A 16,423-nucleotide genomic window follows, 5' to 3' on the forward strand; every position below is an offset into this window, starting at 1 on the left:
GCATCATCCTGTTGTTGTTTTAAGGTAATTCACATAACAAAAATTTTGAGTGTAAAATTGAGGCGCATTTATTACATTTATCATGTTGTGCAACCTTCACCTTTATTTATTCCAAGACATTTTCATTACCCCAAAAGGAAATCTCGTGCCAATTAAGTCAGTCCCATTCCCTTCTCCTTCTAGCTCTTGACCACCACTATCCCTCTTCTTGTCTCTGTGGACTTCCCCGTTCTGGATATTTCATATAAATGGAGTCATAGAGTATATGACATTTTATGTCTTCTGTCACTTCACATAATGTTTTCAGGGTCATGCATGTTATATCACTGCTTCATATTCATTGTGTGGATAAAATCCATCATATGGATGTGAACCATCTTCCATTGCTTGGCTGTTGGGGAATAGTGCTGTCTTGAACATTTGTATCCTTTCTGTTTAAGTCATGTTTTCAATTATCCTAAGTACCTAGGAGTGGAATTTCTTGTATACTTAACTTTTTGAGTTTTCCAAACTGTTCCATGGCAACTTTATCATTTTACCTTCTTACCAGCAATGTAAAAAAAGGATTCCCATTTCTCTACATCCTCATCAGCAGGTTTTGTTGTGGGTATAAAACGGTATCCTGTTGTGTCTTTTATTTGCTTTTTTCCCTAATGGCTATGATATTGAGGATTTTATGTGCTTCTTGGCCATTTTTATGTTTTTAACCCATCATTTTAAAAAAATTTAAGTAATCTCTTTGCCCGTTGTGGGGCTTGATCACCATCTCAAGATCAAGAGCCACGTGCTGTACTAACTCAGCCAGCCAGGCACCCCTCTTAACCCTTTATATTAAAGAAACTGAATTACTGAATTCTTACCAGCATCCCTGTGTTTATCTTTATTCTTAAGGACCAAATAAAACCAATGTAGTGATATTTCTTTTTTCAAACTAGTTTACATTTCTAGAGATAAGATAAGCCTGTATAGCCACAAAGTCTTGACTTTTACATTATATGAAGGTGTTATTATCTATTTTCCTAACATAGAATGAAGATTTATGTTCCATTAAAAGTAAAGAGAACCAGTTATTCCAATAAACTTTTTCCTTTTCTCCCATATCTGACTGATAAGGTGGTTATGGAAAAAGACAACTCTATTGAGGATTCCAATAACATGACTTGCTTGAACTTCCTTTTCAGTGCCAGAGGTTTTGAAATGTCCCCAAACAAACTGGTATAGTATATAAAACTTCACCTTTGCTTGGACATCTTGTTTGTTCCTTTGATATTTCAGTGTGTCCCATTGCTAGCAATAGGATGCCTGGCAAAGAAGTACCGGTTGCCCCATCTCTGTAGAGATAATACTGATAAGGACAATTCAGAAACTCCTAGACTCAGTATTTGACATACTCTTTTTTTCAATGTTTTTTAATTTATTTTTTGAGAGATAGAGACAGCATGGGTCTCTATCAGGGTCAGGGAGACACAGAGTGTGAAGACAGGCTCCAGGCTCTGAGCTAGCTGTTAGCACAGAGCCCAACGTGGGGCTTGAACTCACGAACCATGGGATCATGACCTGAGCTGAAGTCAGACGCTCCACCGACTGAGCCACCCAGGTGCTGTTATTTGACATATTCTTAAAATTTCACAGAGCAAAGGACTTATTGACATCTATTTTATTCTAAAGCTCATTGGCCCTACCGATAGTGGTGTGTGTGTGTGTGTGTGTGTGTGTGTGTGTGTGTATGTGTGTGTGTGTGTGTTTTAATTTTTTTAATGTTTATTTTTGAGAGACAGAGACAGAGACAGAGCCTGAATGGAAGAAAGGCAGAGAGAGAGGGAGACATAGAATCTGAAGTAGGCTCCAGGCTCTGAGCTGTCAGCACAGAGGCCAGTGTGGGGCTTGAACTCACAAGCTGTGAGATCATGACCTGAGCCAAAGTTGGACACTTAACTGACTGAGCCACCCAGGTACTCCTGTTTTGTTTTTTTTTTTAATACAAATACATTCTGTATTGAACTTTCATTGTTAAATGCACAGATGGTAGAGCTGCAAGGAAAGAAGGAAGGAGCAGGTTGACCAATGATTGTTTGGTTGCTCACATTTTTTTTAATTTTAATTTTTATAGAGAGAGAACACAGCCAGGGATGGGGCAGAGGCAAAGAGAGAGAGAACCCCAAGCAGGCTCCATGCCCAGTGCAGTGGCCAGTGTGGGGCTCGTTCCCATGACCCTTGGATCATGACCTGAACCAAAATCAAGAGTCGGACACTAACTGACTGAACCATCCAGGTGCCCGGTTATTAGCATTTTCAAAATTCACTATCACTGTGCCCTCCAGATAGTTTCTGCATGCCACTCAGCAAACATTTTGTGTCAGTGACAAAAAGAATGGCTGGATTTGTTGTGCACCTGTTGTACATGTCTGGCACTGTATTATATTTTTTACACCAAATATAAACAAACCTAACAAGGTAGATATTTGGTGGGTAGTACCCGAATTTTTTAAAACCTGAAATAAAATACAATAGTAGAAAATATCAGAGCACATCACATTGAGGATTAGGGATGCTTTTCATGAAATTTGCTTTCAATTGTACATTTATGTATGTGTTTACTAGGTTGGAATACACTTGAATTTCATAATACAGGGAGTTCCTAGACCTGGGCTGTGTCAACCTATTGATAATGACCACCTTTGGATATTTCAGTAATCAATCATACGGGCTTGAGCACACCAGAAGACTCTCTTCGGAAAATTTTGCCTTCTGCTGACCTATGATGCATCATATTTGTCAAGCAGAGTACTATGTACTGGTTACCATCCCAGGGGAGGCCTCTAAACACTTTTGCCCATTGCACCTTTGTGTCTGAGTCACCAAAGAAAGCCCAAGCACTGGATGGAACAATGCTTTCCTTCCATAGAAAAGAGACAGGGCGAGATCACCTTTAATCATGGGTGTTGGTCCACCATTCCCAATGGGTCTCTCCCAGTGGTCAGTGCAGGACAGTTTGCGCCTCTTGTGCCACAGTACAAAGAACCCTGTCCCCTCTTTGCAGAGGACCACGTAACAGTGCGGTTCGCCCTATGACGCACACACGTTAAGCTGAGACAAAAGAGCACTCATTGAGCCTGAAAGAAGGAAGTATTCCCAGCACAACGTGATCAGCCCTACACAGGCTGTGTGGGCTCTCTATCTGCTGCCAAGGAACTTTTCATCCTTTTGTGGTTAAGTGGGGGTTAAAGGACACATGCAAGACTGCCTTTCCCCACAAGGCTTATGGTCTGCAGTAGCAACACTTTAATTTCCTCTTTATCAAAAATTTCAGTAAGGAGGAATTAATTTTTTTATCTGAAGCTCTGTGATACTAAGTACTATTTAAAGTATTTTCCATTAAGAGCTAAATCTAATTGTTTAGAACATGTGTTCTTTAATTTGCTATTTTGTACTTTTTTTTTTATTAAGTGATGTAGTTTTACAAGATGATTCTTAGACCTCATATATGTATACAGTTTTCATTTTGGGGAGAGTCTGGCTCTTAAAGTCCAGTGTTTTGGGAACTGGGGAAACAGTAATTCACAGGAGGGCACATTACAGGTTTCCTCAGTTTCTTAATGAAAGAAGTTTCTTCACATTCAGACGCAGTTCTTCTCATCCCTCAAAATTATAAAAAGAGACAAAAAATAATCTGGTCTCAGAGGGAATTCTCATAAATTTAAGGATCCTCTTGTTTGCTTTTCTTTCTCCCAACAATGAGATCTTTTCTTTAGTAATAATTAAGAAAAATCACATTAAAAAGCACTGTAGTGGGCATGACTTTAATGCATATTACACAGTATAAGACAAAAAATTGGTCATAGGTAGAGAAGAAAATTGCTCATTCTCATCATTAAATGTGTATTGTGTCACTGTCAGCTTCAAACTTACCCCTTGTGAAATACAGAGAATAGCAAGTCATTCTTTATTTTTAAATTTTTTAATGTTTAATTTTGAGAGAGAGAGAGAGAGAGAGAGAGAGCGAGCATCAGTGGGGGAGGGGCCGAGAGAGAGGGAGACACGAAACACCAAGCAGGCACCGAGCTGTCAGCGTAGCTGACATTTAACCGGCTAAGCCACCAGGCACCCTGCAAGTCATTCTTAATGCTGTGTAGCTATCCTTGAAGTATTACCAATAAATAGAAATTATTATGAAGAATGCCATCTTTGTTTTAAATCTAAAAAGCTCACAATTAGTTTATTAATTCCAGACAGTTGTTTCAGAGCAGAGTGAGTAATTTTGATGTCATTTTTCCATTAAGCTCCCCAATTTAATGTCAGTAATTAAAACCAGAGTAGGTATATAAGCAATGTTTATATGTATTATTCATTAAGGTTTTTAAAATTAATTTTATAAATCCATTAAGTCTCAAGAAGAATATCAATGGCTGTTCAATTTTTTCAGGGCTTTTTACCAGACTTCAGACTTCAGCTCCAAAAGTAAACGCTTTTTCCACATCACAGTCCTCGTATCAAGTGGCAGGTCCTATGTGGAACCTGGGTCGACTCAATCATGTAGCAATTGCAGTGCCAGACTTGGAAAAAGCCTCGGCTTTTTATAAGAATGTTCTGGGGGCCCAGGTAAGTGAGGTGGTCCCTGTTCCTGAGCACAGAGTGTCTGTTGTTTTTGTCAACCTGGGAAATACCAAGATGGAACTGCTTCATCCACTGGGAGACGACAGCCCAATTGCAGGTTTTCTGCAGAAAAACAAGGCTGGAGGAATCCATCATGTCTGCATTGAGGTATTTTATTTTAATGTTTGGTGTTTCCAATTTCTCTTTAAGACTACATATTGTCACTGTCATCAGAAACTGGTATTAAGTTCTTTAAAGGGAATGGTAATATTGGTCTTACTCAAAGGTGGATCTAATAGTATATTCTCTTTCCCTATAGAAAACTATAAATAATAATAATAACACCTTTTATTGAGGTCTGGATTTAATGGCCACAATAAAGGCCACCAAAATTGGCCAAAACAGATTTGCATCTCTGCTGTCGTGTTTATTGATGTATGACCTCCCACGTAATAGGAATACAATCGCTTTCACTATCACAAGGCAATTAGAAGAAGCAGGTGAAAAGACTTTATAGAGTAAGAATTTCCATATACATGTTGTGTCCTTAGGATTATTTTCTATCCTTAAAACTCTAATACTTTGTTCCTTATTAAGAAGCAATACGTTTTCAATTACTGACTGTGATTTTTAAGACCTTTCAATCGCATCTGCTTACAATTTCCAAGAAAAACATGAAATGTTAGACAGGAATATTCTCCCTAGAGAGCCTGTATCTGTAGATACTCATGTCCAAATAACTGTGTTTTGTAGTATCACCAATACTAATTATGCTTCGGTTTAAATTATTTTGATAGGACAATTCTTTTGTTAAGAAGAATGGCATAATTAATAAGTAAGCCTTGTTCCTAATCTAGAAAAGAAAGGGGTGACTGTAGAGTGAACTCAGATTTATTCAGTTCATATTGCAGACTTATTTGAGAACCTACAATGTGTGCTCTACTGAGTAGTAGGAGTCGGCAAGGAAGAAATGGACTGCCCACAGTGAGGAGGGGCAGCGCTTTAAACAAGCAATGACAGTATCCTGTGATAAGGAGAATTAACACACACTTCTCAGTTACACAAGTAAGGGAATGACTGACTGCTCCTGGCAGGTGGAGGAGGTGAGAATGCACCACGTGAGCTATGATGAGTGTGAAGGAATTCTCTAGGTCAAAAAGGGGAGGAGATACTCGGGCAGAGAGAATAGCATATGGAAAGGAACCCTGTTGCAGTGTATGGAGTACTTGATGTGTATTACTTTCTTTAATGTTCATGGCTACTCTCTCCTCCCCTTTCTCAGGTAGGGAAACAGACTTAAGCAGTTAACTTTTTTATTTTTTTTAAAAAACATTTTTAATATGTTTGTTTATTTCTGAGAGAGAGAGAATCAGAGGATGAGTGGGGGAGGAGCAGAGAGAGAGGGAGACACAGAATCTGAAGCAGGCTCCAGACTCTGAGCTGTCAGCACAGAGCCCGACACAGGGCTCAAACTCACCAGCCATGAGATCATGGCCTAAGCCAAAGTCAGACCTTAACTGCTTAACCAACTGAGCCACCCAGATGGCCCTGAGTAGTTAACTTACCCATAGACAAGTTATTAGCAAGTGGCAAGGCTGAGGTTCAAACCCAGATTCATTCTGATTCCAGGATCTGCCCTGTTGGCTATGGTACCAGATTGCCTTCATCGTATCAGCTGATTTAAATTTGAGGTAGGGGAGACAAGATGTTATTATTTAATGTTATTATTTAATGCTAGTATTTAACTTTTATCCCCCACCCCTTTTTAGGTGTTTAATTTTGGCTGCGAGTCTTTATCTCAGTAGACTTGAGGGCTTGTTTAAGACCCCTCACCCCCACCCCGGGATGAGAGGCAAGATCATCAACCTTTGAATTCACTCTCCCCTCTCCCACACTACAGTGTCTACATCAGAGAGCTCATGCCTTCAAAGCTGCCATGTGAGTTAGAGTTCAGTTTAAGTAAAGAATAGTAGAAGTTCAGTAATGTAATGGCGAATTCAAAAGTACAGATTAAAAGGGGGAAATGAAAATGTATAGCAATATAAAATGAATGTGTATAATAGGAGAAGGTGTGAAAGTTAGTTATTGCTGTTAGTATGACACCCCTCCCCCCCGCCATTGCTCTCTGCTCTCTGTAAAAATTAAAGTGGACTTAACTAGATACATAGATAGGTAGATAGGTAGGATGATTTTATTTTTCCTGTTCTCAGTCTAAAAGTTAGGTGTCCCAGAGGGAAGGGAAGGCTGAGAGAATTCAGGACAAATGCCTATGAGGAAAGGATCTAGAAGTTACACATATCCTTACTGTTCATGTCCCGTTGGCTCAAGCCTAGTCACGTGGTACACTTGGCTGCAAGTGTAGTCGTAGTTAGGCAGTTATGTGCCCCATTAAAACCCAGGCTTTTGCTATAATTAAAAGAAGAAAAATGTGGGATGCCTGGGTAGGTCAGTCAGTTAAGCATCCGACTTTGGCTCAGGTCTGATCTCACCATTTGTGAATTTGAGCCCAGAGCATATAGCCCATTTCAGATTCTGCCTTTATCTCTGCCCTTCTGCCACTTGCTCTCTCTCTCTCTCTCTCTCTCTCTCAAAAATAAATAAACATTGAAAGACTTTTTTAAGAAAGGTGGAAGGGGAGAATGCATATTGGAGACTGCCAATCTATGCTGCACTTAGTGATTTTTAAAATATGGTATTGCCAAGATGACCTGACCGCTTCACTGAATGAGGACATGCTGTAGGATATTAGTGTTAGAGAGTTGGTGTCGCCTGCTGCAGTACATGAGATGAAGTTGTCCCCACATGCAGGGGTTCGGTTCCCTGACTCACCAGATAGAATGAAATTCCCTGCCTGTATTCAAACAGGACACATTTTTGTTGAATAAAGCCAGTAAGATTTCAGGGTAAATTATTTTAGCACAGTGTAACCTAGTCTGTTCTGGCTAATACAACTGGGGCCTGAAATTGCCTTCTACCGAATGTGCAAAAAGGGATAGAACTGGTCAGAAAACACTCCCTGGGTCATCACAGTTCCTGTTGCCATTGATATGCATTGTCCCACAAAGTTGGGGTGGCAAACAGCAACTGTTTGATCTTGTTTAGGATTTTGTGGCTTGGGGGTTTGGGGGAGGGCTCTGCCTGGCAGTTCTAACTTGGGCTCTCTCACATGCTTACAGTCTGCTGGGGCTGCAGTCATGTGAAGGCTCGACTGGGCTGGATATCCTACGTGTCTCACTTGAGGTGGTGGTCGATTCCAGCCAGCAGCTGGGTGCTCAGCCCAGCCTCTCAGTAGTAGCCTGTAACCTATTCAGCTTTACCTGCTGACAGTAGTTTAAGGATAGTCAGACTTCTTTTCTTTTTTTTTTTTTTATGTTTATTTTTGAGAGAGAGAAAAAGCATGAGTGGGGGAGAGGCAGAGAGAGAGACAGACAGACACAGACTCTAAAGCAGGCTCTGAGCTGACAGCAGAGAGCCTGACGCAGGACTCACACTCACGAACCATGAGACCATGACCTGAGCCCAAGTCAGATGCTTAACCGACTGAGCCACCCAGGAGCCTTGGGATAGTTGGACGCCTTACTTCACGGTTGGCTTCCCCCAGAGTGAGTGTCCTAGGGGAGCCAGGCGGGACCATATGGCCATTTTGGTCCTGGCCTTAGAAGTCCCACAGCATTCTGTTAGTCATAAATAAGCTTTTCAGGCCAACCAGCTGCATGAGAAGAGGACACAGACTCTGCCACTTGAGGGGAGGAGCGGCAAAGAGTCCATGGACAAGTTTTAAAAGTATGTAGCCATCAATATACTAATGCGTTCTAAGCAAAAGGAAAATGTGGGAGACTTTTAAATGCTGTAGAATGATTTAATTTGCAACGAGCCAGTGGTGGGAACCCACAGCATGCTCATGTGCAGTTTGTAAATGTAGAGAGACTTGAGCTTGGTGCTTGATAAGGTAGAAGTTGATAAATATCACACAAACAAAAACCAGTGACTTCAGCTTTTCCTGTTTTGGGAATAGACAGCATTCCAAAATGTGTCTTCTGAAAATGCTCAGTCTTCTATTGCTTTATGCACCATAGCCATTGATTTCTTTCTGCCATTCCTTCTTTTAAAATGTTAAATCCAGTCAGAGAAGTGACTTTCTTGTCTGTAATGATCACAAGTTGCTTTATGTTCTTCACTGGGACCTCATATAAAACCTTTGGTTTAGCAGTGTGTCTATTATGGGTGGGTACCATAGCTCTTAGTTGACTTAACAGAGATTTTATTTTTTTATTTTTATTTTTTAAATAAAATTTATTGTCAAGTTGGCTGACATGCAGTGTATATAGTGTGCTCTTGGTTTTGGGGATAGATTCCCATGAGACTTAACAGAGATTTTGGACAAAATGTGCTTTTTCTCATACATGGATCAGTATCTCACCTACTTACCAACATTCTTCTGGCAAAGCTGGCTTTGGTGTCCATTTTTTCTTGTAAGGTTTCAGCAAATTTCTTACACTTGTGTGATTGTTTGCCTTTCACTAGAGGAAGTTTGGAAGTCTTCTCTTGCTTATGTATGGACTGAGTAGCCAGCTGTTTGCTGGCACAGTTTGTATTGATGGTGCCCTGTGCACTTCCTGTCTTCTGTGCGCCCCTCCCTGAGCAGATGGTTCTGGTACTGAGGTGCACTGGCTGTGCTTTCACTAAAGAACTTGCCCAGACAGCAAGGTGTATCACAGTGCAGACCTTTCTTACTCAGCAAATTTGTACTGAGGTTTTAAAATGTTTTTTTATGCTTCCATGCTAATTAGTTAAACAGCTCCTGCTCTGAGCCTCCTGAGTAGCATTCCTCTTCCCGAAGGACCCTTCCCCAAGACCCCTTCACTCCTCACAAATGTACGCATGCACAGACACACACACACACAATTCATCACCTAAAGGGTTAACACGTTCAGCAGGGGACTTCCGGGACTTTGATCCTCAGTGAGGTCCCCCTATTCTATTTGGTTGGTGTCTTTGTCTGTATTATTTGCTGGTTGTTGAGTATTTTCAGTTTCACTCTGACCTTCACTGATTGAGCTGCTGGGGATACATAGCTGAGGGGCCCACTGGCTTCATGTACTCACACTGCCCTGCATTTTCCACAGAGAATTAGTAACTGACCAAGGTGTAGCTTATAAGAAATAAAACAATGGCAGTAGTAATAGTGCACATTAGGAAAAAGGGAAATGCAAGGCAAAGTAAAACTAAAGGTAAGATTAGTGTACCTATTTGCTTTGCCCAATACTGCTTTGTAGTGGCCAAAACAAACGAGAAAATGAACAGTATTCAACATAATTATGGCTCCTTCCCCCTTCCTTCCCTTCTCATCCTGCACAATTCAATCTTGAAAACTTAAGGCAGGGCGCTCCCTTGTTTGTGGGGAGAACTGGAGTAGCCCAAAGCAAGGTGTTGCGGCCAGAGTGGGGTAAGAAGGGCATCTCCAAGTGGGAGCTGCCTGCCATGGGAAAGCCGGGGACTGAGGAAGATGCCCAGGCGGGGGGAGGTCCAGCTCAGGGTGCAGTATCCGAGCAGGGCGGGGTGGGGCCGTACCTGCAGGGAGGCGGCTCAGCTTCAGTGTCAGAGTGCGAGGGTCATCAGCATGGAAGGTTAGCCTAGCGTAGGCCTGTGGAGGGTGACATCCATGGGGTTGGGGGGAGCATCATGGAGTGTAAGAGCCTGATAGGGTGAAGGAAGCATTAACACCCTGTGTGTGTGTGTGTGTGTGTGTGTGTGTGTGTGTGTGTGTGTAGGAGGTACCCAGCATGGGAGTCAGGGCCTGCATCCTGTGAGGAGTGCATCCGTGCAGGGGGAGATGGTGACTCAGTAGGATAGTGCGTGTTCTTGCATGAGGTGGCCTGATTCAGGGAGCCCGGCCTGACCAGGGTGACGTAGACACCCACATGGGGTGGAAGCAGGTATAGGGAGTCAGAGCCCAAACAAGGGGTGAAGAGTGTGCACACATTGGGACGTTTCTGTGCTGGAAGGTGGGGGTCCAAGCAAGGTGAGGAGGACTTCAATGGAGGAGTGGCCAGGCCCAGAGGGTCAGAGGCTTCCACATGGGGCCTGGTGACGTGGCACAGTGGCTGGGAGCTCATGTGGAGTGGGAGGTGCAGCCAGGTGAGGGGACAGCGGACCCGCCTGGGATGAAGAGTGCATTGCTGAGGGAAGGACAGAAGCAGGGGTCAGGGCGGATTGCTTAGAGGGTTTCATCAAATAAGTGAGTGCGGGAAGATCCTGGGAGTCAGGCTTTCCAGTCTGAGAAATGGCTTACAAGTACAGAAAGGATTTCGGATCTAATCTGGAGGTAATCCTCACTGTATCAGACTGATGGGGAAAAGCACATGATACAAATGTTATTAAAAAATAAGACAGGATCGGGGCACCTGGGTGGCTCAGTTGGTTAAGTGTCCGGCTTTGGCTCAAGTCATACTTTCACAGTTCGTGAGTTTGAGCCCTGCGTTGGGCACTGTGCTGACGGCTCAGAGCCTGGAGCCTGCTTCAGATTCTGCGTCTCCCTCTCTCTCTGCCCCTGCCCTGGTTGCACTCTGTCTGTCTCTCTCTCTCAAAAAATAAATATTAAAACAATAATATAAATAAATAAAATATTAAGATAAAGCATAAAGAAATGTAGCAGTTTTATTTTCTGAGTAGTCCCATAACAGATGACTTTTTGTTTATGTTTTTATTGCTCTTTTGCTATTGAGCATATATTATTTATGAAAGAAAAATTGTAAGGCTAGTAAGACAACTTATTTTTTGCATGCTGAGGAGTGACTGTTCTTCAGTCAAGAAGGCAGAAAATTCTGCTTTTTAAAAAATTCCATCCTGTTTTTGGCTTTATGATAAGCCCTAGGGAATCGCTCAGCTCCGCCAGTGATCTGTATGTCACCAGTTGCCAGATGTGCGGGTTTCATTTAAAGATAACATTTCCAGAGACCAGAACAAAGTGGGCAGTGTGATGAGGTTTTAAGCTTTCTGTATTAAGTGAGGAAAAAAAAAATTAAACTTCCAACTATAGCTAAAATCATTTTGTAAAGGTAAGGGCAGTATTACCTTGTTTTATTACCAAGAAACAATAAAGAAGGAAAAGGAGAGATCCTCTTGAGATGAGTCCTGTCAATTAAACCAGTGTGAAAGCTGAGGTGATATATGTCCTTCCAAAATAATTTTCAAGAATACACAGGAACCCTCTGAACTCCATGTGAAGTGAGAACATTGTGAGATTTGCCTACATTAGTTAGTTTTTAGTATTGGGGGAAAAGACAATTGAAACAAATATTTTATTCAGACTTTTAATTTTAATTGTTGTGGATTTATACCGATTTGAGGATTAAATTTCATTCATTGTTATCATTTAGCATCATAATTTTATATAAAATAAAAAGCCTATATTTTTAAATTAGTCAAAATGTGCACCATTGAAAGTAGTACATTATTCCATACATTACTCAAAGTAGAATTATTGAATCAGTATTGTTGCATACCTGACATTAATATGACATTATATGTTAATTATACTTCAATAAAAACATATTTTTAGGGGCACCTGGGTGGCTCAGTCTGTTAAGCATCCAGCTTTGGCTCAGGTCATGGTCTCACAGTTTGTGAGTTTGAACCTCACATCGGGCTCTGTGCTGACAGCTTGCTCAGAGCCTGGAGCCTGCTTCAGATTCTGTGTCTCCCTCTCTCTCTGACCCTCCCCTGCTCATGCTGTCTCTCTCTCACTTTCAAAAATAAATAAAACATTAAAAAAACATATTTTTAAGTAGCACATTATTCATAAAATGTGGCCACTGAGAACTACATACTTAAGATTTTTTTTAACATATTTTGTCTTTTTTTTTAACCTTTATTTGAGAGAGAGAAAGAGAGACAGAACATGAGAGGGGGAGGGCAGAGAGAGAGGAAGACACAGAATCAGAAGCAGGCTCCAGGCTCTGAGCTGTCAGCACAGAGCCCGATTTGGGGCTCAAACCCACAAGCCAGGAGATCATGACACAAGCCGAAGTCAGGCACTCAACTGACTGAGCCACCCACGCATTCCTGTCTTTTTTTCCCCTGTGTTTGTTTGTTTGTTTGTTTTTTAAGTAAGCCCATGCCCACTGTCAGACTTGAACTCCTGTCCCTGTGATCAAATATTGCATTCTCTACCGACTGAGCCAGTCTGGCCCCCCCGCCCCCCCATCCTATAGCTTAAGATTCTTAAAAAGGTGGTATTTAGTGCAACTCCTTGCCTTGAATCAGGTAAGATTCTATTGACATTTTCAAATGAGGCAGTTAAGGACCAGAGCATAAGATTTACCTGGAGATTCTGATTTCTAATTGTGACAGGCTGAACATCTTTTATTTAGAGTGCTGTCATTCTTAATTTACAAATGACAGGAGAAAATAAAAATAAATTTCCAGACACCATGTACAATTCCCACAACCACTACCACTAAAAAAAAAGACAAAAAAAAAAAACAAAAAACAAAAAACAAAAACTGAGTAAGTTGGAGTCAGTAGATTTTCACTAATGGCATTTAAGGTCTTACAGAGCTATAACCTACACAACTATAGTTGTACAAAGGACCATAAAAGGAAAAATTTGTAGATGGCTTATTACTGACTTTTTTTATTACTTAGGGGGAAAGACTTAATTTCCCAAATCAAGTTGCTTTGCATTTATTATAACCTTAAAGTAGATAATGCATCTACTTTCCATTCAGAAAATTAAAAGTGTTATTTCATTCTGTTTATTACTGCCAAGCAAAACATTAGGAGTACTTCTAAATAAGGGTAAAGTTTGTAGCAACACAGTAGCAGAAGGATAAATGTGGTACAAGATCTTTAAAGTCAAAATCAGTAATAGAAACAGTAACAAATAGAAATTGATGCTAGTGCAATGTTAGTTAGGCATTTTTTCAAAACGTAAATCTAACTTATTAAATCGTCTTGGATTAAGGGATATTGCAGAAGCAGTATACTAAAATCTGAGATGCAGTATCAGAATTACAGATATTTGTACTTGGGTAGAATGTTCTTTAATGAAAATACCCATGATCATATTTAGTGTAGAAGTTACCAAAAGGACACTGGAAAAAGTCACAATTCTGTTATGAAAATTTTCAAACATACAAGAAGTAGAAAAAAAATAATGTAATGAAGTCCCAAATACCCATCACCCAGATTCAACAGTTTTCAAGATCTTGGCACATTTGCTTGATTTTTTTTCTCTTAAACTAAAAGTCATTTACAACATGTCATTTCACCTTTATGTAGTTTGTGTCTCTAAAAAAACCACAATGACATTTTCATATCGATCAAAATTAAAAATAAATCTTTTGTCACCGTCATATATATAGTCCATAAATCAGATTTATCAGATTGATTCACAAATGTCTCTGGAGTTGACTTGTTCTAATCAGGATTCAAACAGGGTCCACCTCTTACAAATGATTGTTAATCACTTTAGGTCCTTTTTTAAAAAAAATTATTAACATCTTACTAGTATAGTACGTTTGTCATGATTAATGAATCAAATTGATACATTATTATTACCTAAAATCTATAATTTAGATTTTCCTAGTTTTTCCCCAGCGTCCTTCTTCTGTTCTGGGATCCCAACCAGGATCTCACATTACATTTCGTTATCCTGTCTCCTATGCTCCTCTTGCCCGTCACAGTTTCTCAGAGTTTCCTTGTTTTTGATGACCTTGGTATTTTTGAGGATTACCAGTCAGTTATTTTGTAGAAAGTCCCTCAACTGAGATTTTTTCCTCATGACTAGATAGACTAGAGCTATTGCTTTTTGGAAGGAAGACCACAGAGGTAAAGTGTCACAGCACAGCGTATCAAGGGTACATATGATCAACATGACTTACTGCTGTTGATACTGACCTTCATCCTACCTGAGGCAATGTCATCATGTTTCTCTACTGTAAAGTTACTTTATCCCCCCCACCTCCATTCTCCATAATATAAACTTTGGAAGGAAGTCACTGTGTGAGGCCAGTGCTGAAGGCATGGAGTGTTATGTTCCATCTCTGATAATTCCATAAATTACTTGGAATTTTTCCAAATGGAAGATTTGTCTGTTCTCCCCCATTTATTTATTCAATTATTCATTATTCAGCAATTTGCTTTTTGATTCAGACATTTATTTGTATCAGTGAGGTTGTATAGGTATTTATACTTTGGGCTATAATCCAATATTACTTTATTTTGTTTCTCAAATTGTTCCAGTTTATCAGAAGGGCACTTTGGGTTGGCTTCTATGTCTCTGATATGCTTCATCTTTTTTCTTTGTTTTCCTCTCACACTTCCTTATTTTCTGGTACTGCAGGAGGCTCCAGGCTCATCATCCATATTCCCTAGAACCAGACTTTTCTCCAAGGAGCCCTGGTTCATTTTACTAGAGAATGGTATTAGAAATCAAGATCTGAGCTCTGTATATGCCTCTTGCTAATGAAGTGTCACTGTTTCTTGGCCTTTTGATCTCACAGCAAGGGTATATATGTGTATATAGTGTATATATACATATATGTGTAGGTATTTCTCTGTATAACAGATAGCACTAAGATGTATATAGAACATATTCGTGAACTCATGAGCTTATACTGATGTCTCCAACTCTAACCCATTACTGCATGGATCACTGTGGCCTTCTTTGCTTGTTCATAACTGCCCATTCCAACAGTGAGAAACTTGGCTTCCACTATGTGCTATCCATTTATTTAATTGTTCAATTTCAGTATGGATATATAGTGGCTGTATTCGTTTCCTAGGGATGCTATAATAAATTACTACAAACTTGGTGGCTTAAAACAGCAGATATTTATCCTCTTAGAGAGTTCTAGAGCCTAGAGTGCAAAATCAAGATGAAGAACTATGGAAGAAAAAAAACAGTATAGGTCATAAGAGAGAGATGTAGAACACAGCCAAAGATTTTATCAGAGTATAGTTGGAATCCCAGAAAAAGAGGAGAGAGAACAGAAACAATAATTGAAGAAATAACCTACAAGGACATTACCAATCTGAGGTAAGACATCAACCCACAGATTCAGGAAGCTGAGCAACCCCAAGTAGGGCAAATTCAAAAAATGGTACCTAAGCACACCATGATCAAGCTGACAGTGAAAGATGAAGAGAAAAGGCTTATCAGCAATCCGAGAGAAAAGACAACAGAAATGATGAAATAACATTATATCTAATGACATTTTTTAATGTACTGACAAAAACCCCTGCCAATGTAGAATCCTAATTGTAGTTAACAGAGACCAGATTTATCTCTTTTCCTCAAACAAGCAAAAAATCTGACATCAGAGAGCACAACAGGTTGATTCCTGAAAGAAGGGAAACAAGATGAACCCTGCAGTTTCCAGCTTACTGACTGGAGAGAGTTTCCAGGCTGCAGTGCAGGGCGGGGGAATCCAAGGGAAGGTTAGCAGCCCCCCCGAGTTGAGACAGGAGTTGAAGTGTGGGGAGGCCACGGTGGTTGAGTTTGCAGAATGAAGTACAGGAAGAGAGAGAGCTGCCGAGAGTTATCCAGAGATGTGCGGTACTTCTCCAGTCTTTATCTGAATATTGAACACTGCATGATACATGTGAGGAGGCTACCTGAGGTTGGGAGTAGAGCCCTTTGAAAGCACTGGAACAATGCTCATGCCAATTGGAATCGTTTGTGTTGTTACCCATCGTAGTGGGAGTTCTTGTAACTTATTTATGGGGCATTGGGTAGAGAATTTAGAAGGGTTTGGCCTTATCAGTGAGGAAAATCAGTCCTAGATTAAAGGCTGCTCTGATCCTTCAGTAAGTGAATGGATAAATA

General features: G+C 40.4%; 1 protein-coding gene across 1 annotated transcript in view; it reads left to right on the plus strand.

The window, feature by feature from the left end:
• The window catches only part of MCEE (methylmalonyl-CoA epimerase), a 13,174-nt gene extending 2,944 nt beyond the window's left edge, over positions 1–10,230 (plus strand). Inside the window, exons 2-4 of the mRNA XM_029952280.1 lie at positions 4,424–4,761; positions 6,223–6,284; positions 9,972–10,230. Of these exons, the coding sequence (XP_029808140.1) occupies positions 4,424–4,761; positions 6,223–6,284; positions 9,972–10,230 (659 nt within the window). The remainder of the gene's footprint in view (positions 1–4,423; positions 4,762–6,222; positions 6,285–9,971) is intronic.
• The last annotated feature ends 6,193 nt before the right edge of the window (positions 10,231–16,423 follow it).

Source organism: Suricata suricatta, chromosome 9 (genome assembly GCF_006229205.1).
Source record: "Suricata suricatta isolate VVHF042 chromosome 9, meerkat_22Aug2017_6uvM2_HiC, whole genome shotgun sequence".
In the NCBI taxonomy this organism is placed as follows: Eukaryota; Metazoa; Chordata; class Mammalia; order Carnivora; family Herpestidae; genus Suricata; species Suricata suricatta.